Consider the following 16157-nt stretch of genomic DNA (forward strand, 5'->3'; position numbering starts at 1 on the left):
GTACTGATGCTTCTTAAGGCCCATTTGACTTCAGACTCCAGGTTGTCTGGTTCTATGTGAGTAATCAAAGCATTATGGTTATCTGGGTCATGAAGACCTTTTTTGTATAGTTCTTCTGTGTATTCTTGCCATCTCTTGTTAATATCTTCTGCTTCTGTTAGGTCCATACAATTTCTGCCCTTTATTGTGCCCATCTTTGCATGAAACATTCCCTTGGTATCTCTAATTTTCTTGAAGAGATCTCTAGTCTTTCCCATTCTGTTGCTTCCTCTATTTCTTTGCATGGATCACTGAGGAAGGCTTTCTTATCTCTCCTTGCTACTCTTTGGAACTCTGCATTCAAATGGATATATCTTTCCCTTTCTCCTTTTACTTTAGCTTCTCTTCTTTTCTCAGCTATTTTCACCTTGCCTTTTTGCATTTCTTTTTCTTGGGGATGGTCTTGATGACTGCTTCCTGTACAATGTCACAAACCTTTTTCCATAGTTTTTCCGGCACTCTATCTATCAGATATAATCTCTTGAATTTGTTTGTCACTTCCACTGTATAACTGTAAAGGGTTAATTTAGGTTCTACCTGAATGGTCTAGTGGATTCCCTACTTTCTTCAATATAAGTCTGAATTTTGCAATAAGATGTTCATGATCTGAGCCACAGTCAGCTCCAGGTCTTGATTTTGCTGACTGTATAGAGCTTCTCCATCTTTGGCTGCAAAGAATATAATCAATATCATTTTGGTATTGACCCTCTGGTGATGCCAAAGCAAAAACAGCGCCCAATTGTGGATGCGACTGATGGAATTAAAGTCCAATGCTGTAAAGAACATAGGAAATCTGAAATGTTAGATAATATGGACATTTTAGAAATCAGTGAACTAAAATGGACCAGAATGGGTGAATTTAATTCAGTTGACCATTAATCTACTACTGTGGGCAAGAATCCCTTAGAAGAAATGGAGTAGTCCACATAGTCAACAGAAGAGTCCAAAATGCAGTACTTGGGTGCAATCTCAAAAACAACAGAATGATCCCCATCTTAATGATTTTTAAACGCATGCTTTAGTGGTTATATATATGTATATTAGCCTGTCTAACTTAATGAAACTATGAGCCATGCCTTGTAGTGCCACCCAAGATGGATGGGTCATGGTGGAGGATTCTGACAAAACGTGGTCCACTGGAGAAGGGAATGGCAAACCACTTCAGTATTCTCGCCTTGAGAACCCCATGAACAGCATGAAAAGACAAAAAGATAGGACACTGAAAGATGAATTCCCCAGCATGGTAGGTGCCCAATATGCTGAGGGAGATAAGTGGAGAAATACCTCTAGAAAGAGAAGAGATAGAGGCAAAGCAATAACAACACCCAGTTGTGGATGTGACGGGTGATGGAAGTAAAGTCGATGTTGTAAAGAGTGATATTCCTTAGAAACTTGGAATGTTAGGTCGATGAATCAAGGCAAACTGGAATTGGTCAACAGGAGATGGCAAGAGTGAACATCGACATTTTAGGAAACAGTGAACTAAAGAGGAATGGGATGAGTGAATTTAACTCAGATGACCATTATATTTACTACTATGGGAAAGAATCCCTTAGAAGAACTGGAGTAGCCCTCATAGTAATCAAAAGAGTCTGATGCAGTACTTGGATGGAATCTGAAAAACGATAGAATGATCTCTCTTTGTTTCCAACACAAACCATTCAATGTAACAGTCATCCAAGTCTATGCTCTGACTACTAATGCTGAAGAAGCTGAAGTTGAACAGTTTTATGAAGACCTACAAGACTTTCTAGAACTAACACCCCAAAATATGTTCTTTTCATGACAGGAGACTGGAATGCAAAAGTAGGAAGTCAAGAGATACCTGAAGTAACAGGCAAATTTGGCCTTAGATTACAAAATGAAGCAAGTCAAAGGCTAACAGAGTTTTGCTAAGAGAACACACTGGTCATAGTAAGCAATCTCTTCCAGCAACACAAGAGATGTCTCTACACATGGACATCACCAGATGGTCAATACCGAAATGAGATTGATTATATTCTTTGCAGCCAAAGATGGTGAAGCTCTATACAGTCAGCAAAAACAAGACTTGGAGCTGACTGTGGCTCATCATGAACTCCTTATTGCCAAATTCAGACTTAAATTGAAGAAAGTAGGGAAAACTAGTAGACCATTCAGGTATGACCTAAATCAAATTCTTTATGATTACACAGTGGAAGTGACCAATAGATTCAAGAGATTAGATGTGATAGAGTGCCTGAAGAACTATAGGTAGAGGTTCATGACATGTACAAGAGGCAGTGATCAAGAGATTCCCCAAGAAAAAGAAATGCAAAATGGTAAAATGGTTGTCTCAGGAGGCCTTACAAATAGCTGAGAAAAGAGAAGCTAAAGTAAAAGGAGAAAAGGAAAGATATAAGCATCTGAATGCAGAGTTCCAAAGAACAGCAAGGAGAGATAAGAAAGCCTTCCTCAGTGATCCATGCAAAGAAACAGAGGAAAACAACAGAATGGGAAACTGTAGAGTTCTCTTCAAGAAAATTAGAGATACCATGGGAACATTTCATGCAAAGTTGGGCACAATAAAGGACAAAAATGGTATGGACCTAACAGAAGCAGAAGATATTAACAAGAGGTGGCAAGAATACACAGAAGAACTATACAAAAAAGGTCTTCATGACCCAGATAAACACAATGGTGTGATCGCTCATCTTGAGCCAGACATCCTGGAGTCTGATGTTAAAAGTAGGCCTTAGGAAAGATCACTACGAAGAAAGCTAGTGGAGGTGATGGAATTCCAGTTGAGCTATTTCAAATCCTAAAAGATGATGCTGTGAAAGTGCTCCACTCAATATGCCACCAAATTTGGAAAACTCAGCATTGACCACAGGTCTGGAAAAGGTCAGTTATCATTTCAATCCCAAAGAAAGGCAATGCCAAGGAATGTTGAAACTAGAGCACAATTGTACTCATCTCACATGCTAACAAAGTAATGTTCAAAATTTTCCAAGCCAGGCTTCAGCAGTACATGAATTACGAACTTCTAGATGTTCAATTAGATTTAGAAAAGGCAGAGGAACCAGAGATCAAATTGCCAATGTCCGTTGGATCATCAAAATAGTGAGACTTCCAGAGAAACATCTACTTCTGCTTTATGGACTCCACCAAAGCCTTTGACTTTGTGGATCACAACAAAGTGTGGAAAATTCTTCAAGAGATGGCAATACCAAAGCAAGTGACCTGCCTCCTGAGAAATCTGTATGCAGCTCAAGGAGCAACAGAACTGTTCATGGAACAACAGACCTATTCCTCAGTGGGAAAGGAGTACATCAAGGCTGTATATTGTCACCCTGATTATTTAACTTATATGCAGATTACATCATGTGAAATGCCAGGCTGGATGAAGTAGAAGCTGGAATAAAGATTGGTAGGAGAAATGTCAATAACCTCTGATATGCAGATGACACCACCCTTATTGCAGAAAGTGAAGGACTAAAGAGCCTCTTAATGAAAGTCAAAGAGGTGAGTGAAAAAGTTGGCTTAAAATCACCATTCAGAAAATTAAGATCATGGCATCTGGTCCCATCCCTCCATGGTGAATAGATGGGGAAACAATGGAAACAGTGAGAGATATCATTTTTTTCGGCTCCAAAATCACTGCAGATGGTGACTGCAGCCATTATTTAAAAGATGTTTACTCCTTGGAAGAAAATCTATGACTCACCTAGACAGCATATTCCAAAGCAGAGACATTACTTTGCCAACAAAGGTCCATCTAGTCAAGGCTATGGTTTTTCCAGTGGTCATGTATGGATGTGAGAGTTGGACTGTGAAGAAAGCTGGAAGCTGAAGAATTGATGCTTTTATATATATATAATTTGTATATTATATGTATATATAATGTTTCCCAACCTTCAACATTCATCTCTCAAACTCTTTTTATATTGTAAAACTGGACCTCTTACTCTTAAAATATTACTTTCAATCCCTCCTTCTCCTCAGCTCCAGACCCTGGCAATCCCATTCTACTTTTCTCCTTTATGATTTTAATTACTCTAAGTACTTTGTATAAGTGGAATCATACAGTACCTTTTGTATGTTACTGGCTTGTATCACTTAGCTTAAAGTCCTGAAGGTTTATTCATGTTGTAGCATATTGCAGGCCTTCCTTCCTAAAACGATGAATGATCTTCTACTGTATGTATATACCATATAACATGGGTGCATAAATACCTCATTGAGACCCAGCTTTCAGTTCTTTTGGTTGCTGGATCATATGGTAATTCTGTTTTTAATTTTTTGAGGAATTGCCATTACTCTTTTCCAAATTGGCTGTACCACCTTGTGTTCCCACCAACAGTGTACAAGGGATCCAGTTTCTCCACATTCTCACCAATAACAACAAACCTTATTGGTTTCTGCTTTTTGATAGGAGCCATCTTAATCTTTGTGTGGTGGCATCTCATTATAGTTGATTTACATTTCCCCAGTGACTAGTGATGTTGACTCCTACTCATTTAATTATTTCTCAGTCCAAGTCTTCTTTAGACAAATGTGTAGTCAAGTCCTCTACCCATTTTTGAATTGTTTGTTTTTGTTGTTGAGATTTAGGACTTTTCTTTATATTCTGAATTTTAATCCTTTATCACATATATGACTTGCGAATATTTTCTCCTTGTTTATGGGATGCCTTTTTAGGTTGTCAATAGTGTCTTTTGGTGTATAACATTTTTTATTTTCATGAAGCCAATTTGCTTAAATTTTTGTTTTTGCCTCTAGTTTTGCCATCATAGAAAAAAAATTGCTGAATCCAATGTCATGATTTTTTTCTCTATGTTTTATTCTAAGAATTTTAATGTTTTATTTCTTACATTAGGTTTTTGATTAATTTTGAGTTAATTTTTGTATATGATATTAAGGAAACGCCCAGTTTCATTCTTTTCATGTGAATATCCAAGTTTTCCTGACAGTTTGTGGAAAAAATCGTCTTTTCCCTGTTGAATGGCCTTGGTTCAAAAATCACTTGACCATATAAGCGGGGCTTTGTTTCTGGGCTCTCTATTCTATTGTTTTATTTTTCTGTCTTTATGCCAGTACCATACTATTTTGATTGCTGTTGCTTCATAGTACATTTTGAAATCAGGAAATGTGAATCCTCTGGTTTTGTTCTTCTTTTTCAAGATTGTTCTGGCTATATGGGATCCTTGTGAATTTTAGGTTGAATTTTTCTATTTCTTAAATGTTACTGAGATTTTGTTAATAGGTTGCACTGAATCTGTAATTGCTTTGTGTAGTTTTGACATCTTAACAATGTGGTCTTTCAATCCATGGACATGGGATTGTCTCCATTTGTGTGTGTCCTCTATCCTTCATTTCAGCTTGTGTTCTAGACTTCACTGAATATATCTTTTACCCCCTTTTATGTATTTTATTCTTTCACAAAATGGGTGCTAACACAGTTGCTTTTGTAATTTCTTTTTCAGATTGTTCAATCTTAGTGTATAGAAATGCAGCTGATTTTTGTGTGTTGACTTTGTATCCTGCTGCTTTACTGAATTCATTTATTGGTTTTCTTTATGTGTAATCTTAGAATTTTCTGTGCATAAGATAATATCATCTAAAAACAGAGGTTAATTTTATTTCTTTCTTTTCAGTCTGTATGTTCTTTATTTCCCTGTGTTGCCTAATTACTCTGGCTAGAATTCCCAGGATTACTATGAATAGGGATCCCCAAAGCAGACATCCTTGCCTTGTTCTTAATCTTAGAGGAAAAGCTTTCGGTCTTTCACCATTGAGCACAGTGTTCACTCTGGATCTCTCATATATGTGTTTAATTATATTGGGATAGTTTCCTTGTTTTTATTCTTTTTAAAAATATTTATTTACTTGGCTGTGGCGGGTCTTAGTTGCATCATGCAGTATCTTGGATCTTTGTTGCAGCCTGCAGTATCCCCAGTTACCACATGACAGATCCTTTATTGTGGCGTGTGAACTCCCAGTTGTAGCATGCAGGATCTAGCTGCCGGACCAGAGATTGAACCCCAGCCCTCTGCATTGGGAACACAGAGTCCCAGCCAATGGACCACCAGGGAAATCCCAGGGGTGGTTTCCTGCTATTTCTAGTCTGTTTAGTATTTTTATCATGAAAGGGTATAAAATTTTCTTAAATGCTTTCTCTGCATCAATTGGGATGATCATTCCCCACCCCTTTATTCTATCAGTGTGGTGTATGACACTGATGGATTTTGATATGTTGAATTATCCTTGCATGTCAGAATAAATCCCACTTGATCATGGTTTATAATCCTGTAATTACACTGCTGAGTTCTATTTGCTGGTATTTTGTTGAGCATTTTTGCATCAGTGTTCCTAAGGGATATTGATCTGTAGTTTCCTTTTTGGTAATGCTTGTCTAGCTTTGATGTCTGGGTGACCATAGACTCTTTACTTTTCTATAGTCTTTTTTTAGTCTCTTCCTCAGACTCAGTAACTTGCATTGTCCTATCTTCAAGTTCATTAATTTTTTTCTTATATTTATGTGTACTCATATTTATCACTTTTCATATTCATTAATATTCTTGGATATATTGTACATACTTTTTATGAGATCTGGAGATTTTTTTAAACTTTCATTTCCTCAGATGTTTTTCCTGTTCACCCCCTCCTCTTAGGACCCTAATCATACATATATAATTTGGATAAATTCTGTTCCTACATTTGAAAATTCATTGATCTTTACATCATCTGTAATAACTAATCTGCTGATAATTTCACCCAATGAAATTTTCATTTCAGTTATTATTTCAGCTCTGGAATTTCCTTTATTTTTTATTTCTTATAGTTATGTCTTCATTATGCTCATATTTTACATCTGCTTTATACATCACTTATATTTATGTTTTATATAATTTAATATCCATATTTATTAATTTTATTACCTCTTTCATTTCCAAGTTTGCCATCATTGGATAATTTCTCCTGATTATAGGTATGTTTTTCTGCTTCTTTACCTGTCAGGTAAATTTTGTTTACATGCTGCACTTTGTGATTTTACCATGCTGGTTACTAAATTTTCTTGTTCTCCTTGAAAGAATTTGACTTTCTGTAGCAGGCAGTTAAGTTGATTTGGAGATTAGTTCAATGCTTTGGAGGCTTGCTTTTAAGCTCTTTAGTGGAAGTTCTACAGTCATTCTAGTTCTAAATTATCCCCATTTCAAAAGTGTTGCCCTCTGGAGTCTCTAGAGAATGCCTGAGTAATTATTGACATCTGTTTATTCTCACTGGATAGACTTTGAATAATTCACACACCTAGTAGGAGGTGTCCAAATTGTCTTAGAAATTTCTGGTAATTTTTCATTTCCTTGATCTTGGCAAGCTTCAGAGAATTTTACTCTGCAAGAGACACCTGATATTTAGTCATAAACTTTATGTATTTCCCTAACAATCTTTTTAGCATAGCTCAATTCCCTATGGAACTCTAGGCCACAAAGTCTCTTGACCTGTCCTTCATCTGACTTTTTTTTTCTCATTTCACACAATTTCTGGGTCCCTTTTAGGGTTTTTCTTCCCAGTAGTACAGTCTAGTATTCACCTGCAAGACAAAAGCCTGGAGAATGGTAGAGCCTACTTGTTTACCTTTTCTCCAAGACCGTCGTACTGTGCTCCCTGTTGTCCATTGGCTGAAAACATCATTGCCTTATTTTGTCAAGTTTTCTAGTGGTTTATGGGAAGGGTGCTAAGTTTCCATCCTGTTACTCCCTCATAGCCATTACAGAGTTCACTTCTTAGGTCTTTTAATGAGAAAAGAAGAGAGATTCTCTTAAAAGCAGAGATTCTTCAAGGTAAACATCAGAAAACAAAACCAGGATCTTTTCTAATAACACCATCTGATGTGAAGTGTCTGGGGAAAGAAATACTCATGGCAGGTGCCTAGCTGGAAAATGGGCCAGAAAACACAAGAAGATTGCCTGAGTGCCTACTTACTATGACTCTGAGGCCCACAAGGCCTTGGCCCATCCTCACCCCATTCACTTTACATTCACATCACTTCTGTACCTATCTTTTTCTCCATTGTGAAAATTTCATGCCTATAGAAGTTATTCTTTCATCATAAACATTATTATTATATACCGGAAAATGTTGATACCTAGGACATTAAAATATTGACATCAACTATGAATTACTGGTACCTAGTCCTTTGATGAGAGTTGGGTTGGAGTAAGGAACCCTAGTAAGACTTGTGACCTTGATGGACTTTCTAAGAACCCTATCTACCAAGATGATTGAATTCAATATATTGATCCTTTCTCCTATTTTCCCCTCTGCCTGCAGCTTGGATAAGGTGCCTTTTCTCATGCATGATTATGACTTGAGAAGAACAACCAATATCTTGGACGTCATGCCAAATGCCTCCCACGAACACAGTAGCTTTTTTAATTGGGATTTCCTGTCAACTCTGAATGCAGGCAAATGGTTTTCAGATTCATGGGTAAGACACATTTCTTGGGGCCAAAACCCTGCATTTACTCTCTTTTGTATGGTCGTGTGCTAATCCTGGAGATAAATACAGTGTGTACAGCTATAATTTTGATGCAAGTGTGAAGGTTTCTACTTAACGAGTTGGAGAACATTTCATGCAAAGGTACCATTTGAGCTAAAATAAGATCATTTTTGAGGGGAACTAAGGGCAATGAGGAGAAGGCAATGGCACGCCACTCCAGTATTCTCGCCTGGAAAATCCCATGGACAGAGGAGCCTGGTAGGCTGCAGTCCACGGGGTTGCTAAGAGTCGGGCATGACTGAGCAACTTCACTTTCACTTTCATGCATTGGAGAAGGAAATGGCAACCCACTCCAGTGTTCTTGCCTGGAGAATCCAGGGATGGCGGAGCCTGGTGGGCTGCCGTCTATGGGGTCACACAGAGTTGGACACGACTGAAGTGACTTAGCAGCAGCAGCAGCAGCAAAGGCAATGATAGTGATTTGTTTTAGAGATTATACTGTAATGGACAAGAGGGGATATAGAGTGTGTGTGTGTGTGTGTGTGTGTGTGTGTGAGTGTGTAAGAAAGAGGTAGGGAAGAAGTGGTAAGGAGGAGAAAAGAGAGAGAGATTGAGAGAAGAATCAGGAAAATATGTTATAAGGAGACTATAGCAGTGCTTAAATAACAAGTTAGAGAGTTTAGAATTACCCTGAGTATTTTAAATGGGTAAAACAAAAGGTGAAATTTGCATGTGATGAAAGTCAAGCCTGACTTTCTCAGAATTATTCTCAGAATAGTTAAAGAAAACAAAAAAAACTTACATTTTCCGGGTTATCATATGTCTAGAGGGAATCCACACAAACTAGGTTTTATCAATCAGATATACTCATTTTAAAAAAATTAATTATTTTAATTGAAGGCTAATTACTTTACAATATTGTGGTGGTTTTTGCACTTTGAGTCTTTTATTTTGATAGCAAATAAATGAGAAGCAAGCATTCATATTACTAGCACCTATGGTAGCAGAGCTAGGATAGTTAGGGGCAGCTGTGGTAACAGTTCTCCTATCAGGTAATAGTGTAATTATGGAAGCAAACTTTCAAATACTTTTGATTATGTACTAGGAATTTTATTTATATTTAATGTTAATCTAGAGGACAAATTTAATCTTTTTTCATAATAAAAATGTGAAAAGTAAAGGATTATGTGAGGGTAGATTTATCCACTTCAAATTCGTTCTATTAACTAGTGTTAATATAAGGAATAGATGAAGATTGATTTGTAATGACTGTATCACCTCAGAATACTTATTTTCATATGAGTACATAGCCTATAAGCACTATTACCATATGTGAAAGTAATGGGATCAATCTGATAGTAGGGGTTTCTGTGTGTAGGCTCTGTATATATCTTGTCATACATGAATCGGTCAGTCAGTCAGTTCAGTCGCTCAGTCGTGTCCGACTCTTTGCGACCCCATGAATCGCAGCACGCCAGGCCTCCCTGTCCATCACCAACTCCCGGAGTTCACTCAGACTCACATCCATTGAGTCGGTGGTGCCACCCAGCCATCTCATCCTCTGTCGTCCCCTTCTCCTCCTGCCCTTGCTCCCTCCCATCATCAGAGTCTTTTTCAATGAGTCAACTCTTCTCATGAGGTGGCCAAAGTACTGGAGTCTCAGCTTTAGTATCATTCCTTCCAAAGAACACCCAGGGCTGATCTCCTTTAGAATGGACTGGTTGGAGAATAGACACACAGAAACTAGGGATGCTTCATTAGAATGTATGTATATATTGGCTTAGTTAGCCATAGATAATGTTTTGTCAAGTGCATGTTCCAGATGAAAAGATTATTACTGTATCTATTTTGTAACATGGCTGGTAAAGTCGCTGGTAAGTGGTGTGACTGGATATGTTATTGTAATAAATTTTGGTGGCTTCTTTTAGGATCAACAGTTTCCTATCAGAATATTTAGATGGTATGCTTGCAGTGCTTTGTTTTGCTATTACTTTGGCTGCTGAGGAGTATCCTGAGACCTCAGCTTCAATTATGGTTATCTGAGTGCAAGTAGTAGTTGTTCAGTCATGTCTAACTCTTTGCGACCCCATGGACTGTAGCCTACCAGACCCCAGGTTTGACTGTGGAACTTTCTTTGCTTGCATGCTGTGTGTTCACAGGTGGTCAGAGTGATGATAGCACATAATTTAAAGATTTGGATGTTTGGATAATTTTCCATAGCAAGATAAATTGGTTTTCTTTGTGAAATGTATTCTGGGTTGCTCTTCATTTGGATGGGTATCATTATGGATTGATATGGTGGTGAGTTGATTATTTGTTAGTATATTTGTTCTTCTTGAGATTTCTTGTGAAAATTAAGTAGTTAATCTGATTAGTAATGAAATAAAAATAGATACAGAAATTCTAGGAGTTGTCCCTAGAAACTTAGCTGAGTTCCCCTTTCTCCAGTAAAACCAACCTTTGTGTGGAACATTTTTATATCCTTTTTGTGAAAGTATAAATATCAAAATTACAGATATATAATTCTCAATCATATAGATAGTAAGCAGGGTATAAGTTTTAACTAACACATTAATATAGGAACAAAAAGAATGACAAAACCCACTCAAAAGAAAAGTGAGAAGCCAACATGCAAATAAGTACAACAAAGTAATGCTGAAATTACATTGCTAAGTTGGATACAAATTTAGTGTATTATTTTGGTTAATATACTCTGTGACAATAAAGTTTACTTTGAGTTCTCTATCAAAACTCACTTGCATCTTGACTGGACAAAAATATTTTCCTCTTTTATCAGTTTTATCAAAGTCAACATCTAACTTTATATTATCTGTCCCTAATTAATAGTAAGTAATTCAAAGAAAGGTACATTCCCTTAAGAATCCAATGACACTTAGGTGTGCCTGGTAAGAAAAAGTGCCACCCTGATGCTGGAGGGTTCAACAAGTCTTAATTCTGAGTTTTGAATAATTTAGGCCCTCTCATGATCATAAATAAAATCTGTAGATTATTTAGAGGCTGGTCTTGTGATTTTGTATTATTTGGCTCTAGAGTCAGATTGTGTTAAACACCTACTAAGGCTATTAATGAGGTTCTGTCTAGAGAGTATATAGAGAATCTAGAATATCTCTTTTAATAGTCCCTATCATTCCAGAGCTCTTTTTCTCACTACTACTTTAAAAATTAGAAGTTCACTTGAACCAGTTTTCACAGGTATAGCTACAAATACGGGCAAGTTTCTCTCTTCTTCTCCTGCTCATCATTGATCTTTCTTACCACCTGTAATGCTGAGACAGTGTGCAACAGGGAAACCATACAGTTTGCCTACAAAGGTGCGTAGGCATTGGTTCCAAATACCAATTGTATGTGTATCCTTAGTGGGGACTGGGGGCTTGTCATGTCAGGTTGAATGACATGTAATCTCAAATATGATCTTCAGATATGACGTTGACAACACAATTTTTCCAGTTATATCCCAGTGTAAAGGGGGGCATATTTCTATTCAGTTTATGTAGGTGACTGCATTGCCCTGAAACATAGTGACTCAGTAAAAAGAATGTGTACCTGAATTCAGAGAGGTGGTGAGAACAAGTTGCTAAATACTGGGTTGGCCAAAAAGCTCCTTCAGTTATTAAGTAAGAATGAAACACGCATTTTTCATTTTTACCAAGATGTATATCGAACACCACCATATTGACCTTTTTGTCCCACTACCGTTTGCCATTTTTCTGGCAACTTTGTAATTCTGTCTTCCAAAACTTTTCATCTTTTTGAACAGTCTTTCAGGGAATTGAATTTTTTTCCACTAAAAGAATTTTGTGAAGACCAAAATCAATGGAAATCCAAAGACGCAATGTCTGGTGAATATGGCAGTTGAATCAGAACTTGCCAGCCAGCCTGTAACAGTCTTTGTCTGATCATCAAATAAACATGCAGTCTTATGTTACCCTGTTGGAAGATTATTTTCTGTTGACTAATTCTGGATGCCTTTCATTGAATGCTGCTTTCAGTTAGTCTAACTGAGAGCAGTGCTTGTTGGAATTTATTGTTTGCCTTTCCTGAAGAAGCTCATATTGGAGGACTCTCTTCCAATCCCACTATATACACAACATCACTTTCTATGGGCGAGGACCAGCCTTTGGTGTGTTTGATGGTGGTTCATTTTGCTTGTGCTTGATCTCTTCCATTCCACATTATTGTACAGTCTCCACTTTTCATCATCCATCACAATTGGTTTTAGGGAATGTTTTTGTTATGTTTAAGTAGAGAGTTGCATGAAATATTTTCAGGAAGATCTTTTTCACATCACTTATGTAGAACCCAAGCATCAAAGCAATAAACATAATCAAGTTAATGAAAATGATTTTGAGTGCTTGATGGATAGTTTGAGTATGTTGGCTATCACTTTGTGGTGTAACTTTATTCCTAATTAATGTCTTGATTTGATTGCTATCAATTTCAACTAGTCTCCAGTCCAGTGAGAAATGTCCAGCACTAAATTTCACAAACCACTTTTGACATGTTCCATCAGTCACAGCACTTTCTCCACACACTGCACATTTTTGGGGGCATGTTTCAGTTGTGCTTTTGCCTTTCTTGAAATAATAAAAGTATAATATGCTGAAAATTTTGCTTTTTTGATTCCATCTTCCATATTAAAATGGCTACACCATTGATGCATGATTCAGGGAACTCAGATCTGGTGCTCTGTAACAACATAGAGGGATGGGATGGGGTGAGAGGTGGGAGGGAGGTTCATGAGGGAGGAGACATATGTAATACCTATGGCTAATTCATGCTGCTATGTGGCAGAAAACAGCACAATTTTTAAAAGTTAGAAAGATGGTAATGATAACCCTGTATACGAGACAGCAAAAGAAACACAGATATATAGAATAGTCTTTTGGACTCTGTGGGAGAGGGAGAGGGTGGGATGACTTGGGAGAATGGCATTGAAACATGTATAACATCATATATGAAATGAATCACCAGTCTAGGTTCGATGCATGATACTGGATGCTTGGGGCCGGTGCACTGAGATGACCCAGAGGGATGGTACGGGGAGGGAGGAGGGAGGGGTGTTCAGGATGGGGAACACGTGTATACCTGTGGTGGATTCATGTTGATGTATGGAGAAACCAATACAATATTGTAAAGTAATTAAGCTCCAATTAAAATAAATAAATTTATATTTTTAAAAAGTTATGATGATGGATTAAAAATAAAATAGCCACACAAAAATTCGCCAATTTTTATGTTTTTAAAAAATACACACCGATATGTCAGCAGTCACAATAGAACCTAAGAAAATTGTTTCAAATGAAGTTAAAGACAGATAATTGCTTCTAGAGCCATCTTATGGGAAAAGACCAATGAACCTTTTGGCCACCCCAGTATTTATTATGTTATGCCTTCTTGATGTTTTTACCCTTTTATCATTACATCATTACATCATGACTTTCTTTGTGCCTTGTTATCATTTTGCCTTGAGATTTATTTTTTTGGGCATAAGTATGACTATATCTGCTTTCTTTTATTTATCATTCTCTTGGAATATCATCTTCAGTTCTTTCATTTTGAGTCTATATGTATTTTTAGAATTGAAACAAGTGTCCTGAAGACACCATGCAGTTCAGTCTTGATTTTTAATCCACCCCACCACCCTGTGCCTTTTGATTTGGTGAGTTCAATCCATTTACATCTCAGATGATTGTTGATATGTAAGAACATACTACTGTGAATTTATCTTTCGTCTTTTGACTGTTTCATATCTCCATTGTCTCTTTTTTCTTGTGCTTCTGTCTTTTTAATTGGTGATTTTCCATGCTTGCTTGCTCAGTTTTCCTCTTAATGTTTGCTGTCTGTGCTTTAGATTTTTGTTTTCTGAGTACTATGAGGTTTGCGTAGAAAATCTTTCTCATAGCTTGAATAGGTCTTTTCCTGTTGATAGTAATTTATCTTAATTTGCTGTCCTCCCTTTTTATATTTTTACTATAGAAATTCTGTCACTTTATTCTGTGAGTTTGTTGCACGTTGTGGTAGCTATAGTTATTTTCAAAGCTCTTTCCTTTAATCTTTATGTTTAGTGTTTACCACTTTATTCTAAACTAGAGTTATGGTTTTCTCCCTTAACTGAAAGCTGTGTATACGTTTATCTTCTCATTTCAGGTGGAAGAGCTCCTGTCAGCATTTCTTGTAAGGCAGATTTAGTGGTGAAGAACTCTTTCAGCTTTATTTGTCTGGGAGAGCCTGAATATCTCCTTCATATCTAAAGAATAACTTTGTTAGATTATCATTTGTTAGAGTATTCTAGGCAAGCATTTTTAAATCTTTCAATACTTTAAGTATGTCGTTCCACTCTTTCCTGGCCTATCGAGTTGTTGCTGGTAGTCTAATGGGGGGTTCCTTTGGGCAATACTTAATTCCACTCCACCCCTGGTGTCCTTTATTTATCACTCACCCTGACACCTTGATTACAATGTGTCTTGGAGAAGGTCATTTTACACTGAGATGAGGTGATCTATTAGCTTTGTGGATTTGTACCTGGATTTGTCCAGGTTTTTTCCCAGGTTTGGGAAGTCCCCAGCTATTATTTCTTTACATAAATGCGGTGCCACCTTATCCTTCTCTTATTTTGGTAGGTACACCCATTATCTGTATTTTGGCTGTCCTAATAAATGTGATAATGTTTCCTCACTTTTAAAAACATCTTAGTTCTCTCTCCTCTTCCACCTAAAACACTTGTAGCTTCCTTTCTTCCAGGTCATTTATTCTTTCATTTGATTTGTTCGATTTCAAAGATTTTCTCATGCATTCTTCATTGTATTTGTTGGGTTCTTAAGCTCCAGAATTTGGGTTTGGTCTTTTTTAAGAATTGAAAAATTCCCAAAATTAAAACACACAGAAACACCTCTAAATAACCCATAGAGAAAGTCGGAAGTCTCAGAATATTAGATATATTTTGAATTGAATGTAAAAAAATACAACATTGGGACTCCCCTGGTGGTCCAGTTACCAGTGCAGGGAACCCAGGTATGATCCCTGGTCTGAGAAGATCCCACATACCCTGGAACAGCTAAGCCGTATTTGCCATAACTGTTGAGCCCATGTGCCACAGCTACTGAAGCCTGCATGCCTAGAGCCTGTGCTTGACAGTGGAAAGCCACTGCAATGAGAAGCTCGTGCACTGCAAGGAAGATTAGCCCCCCTTTGCTGCAATTAGAGAAGGCGCGTGCATTGAGCAATGAAGATGCAGCACAGCCAAAAATAAATAAAATATTTTAAAAATTTGGTGGAATGCAACTACGGCAGTGATTAGAGAAAAACTCCTAGGATTATCTGTTTATATTAGGAAAGAAGAATCTCAGTCAAAAATCTAAGCTTCCTTTTTGATAAGCTAGAAAAAGAGGGTCAAATTTAACTTGTAGTAAGCAGAAGAGAAAATAGAATAAACGGCATGAATCAGTGAAATGGGAACAGAGAAAAAGAAAACATAAATGAAAACCGTATTCTTTAAAGAGATCAACAAAATTGATAAAGATCTGGTCAACTGACTAAGACAAAAAGAGGAAACACACAAAATTCCAATACTGGAAAGGAAAGAATGTGCTTTAGTACAGACCCTCTAGCCATTACCAAAGGTAATAAAGTGAACAGT

At 37.1% G+C, this 16157-nt stretch overlaps 1 protein-coding gene across 1 annotated transcript in view; it reads left to right on the top strand.

The window, feature by feature from the left end:
- The window catches only part of LOC102183767 (glycerophosphodiester phosphodiesterase domain-containing protein 4-like), a 116755-nt gene that overhangs the window by 42290 nt on the left and 58308 nt on the right, over positions 1-16157 (top strand). Inside the window, exon 10 of the mRNA XM_018042672.1 lies at positions 8332-8488. Within this exon, the coding sequence (XP_017898161.1) occupies positions 8332-8488 (157 nt within the window). The remainder of the gene's footprint in view (positions 1-8331; positions 8489-16157) is intronic.

This window comes from Capra hircus, chromosome 29 (genome assembly GCF_001704415.2).
Source record: "Capra hircus breed San Clemente chromosome 29, ASM170441v1, whole genome shotgun sequence".
NCBI lineage: Eukaryota > Metazoa > Chordata > Mammalia > Artiodactyla > Bovidae > Capra > Capra hircus.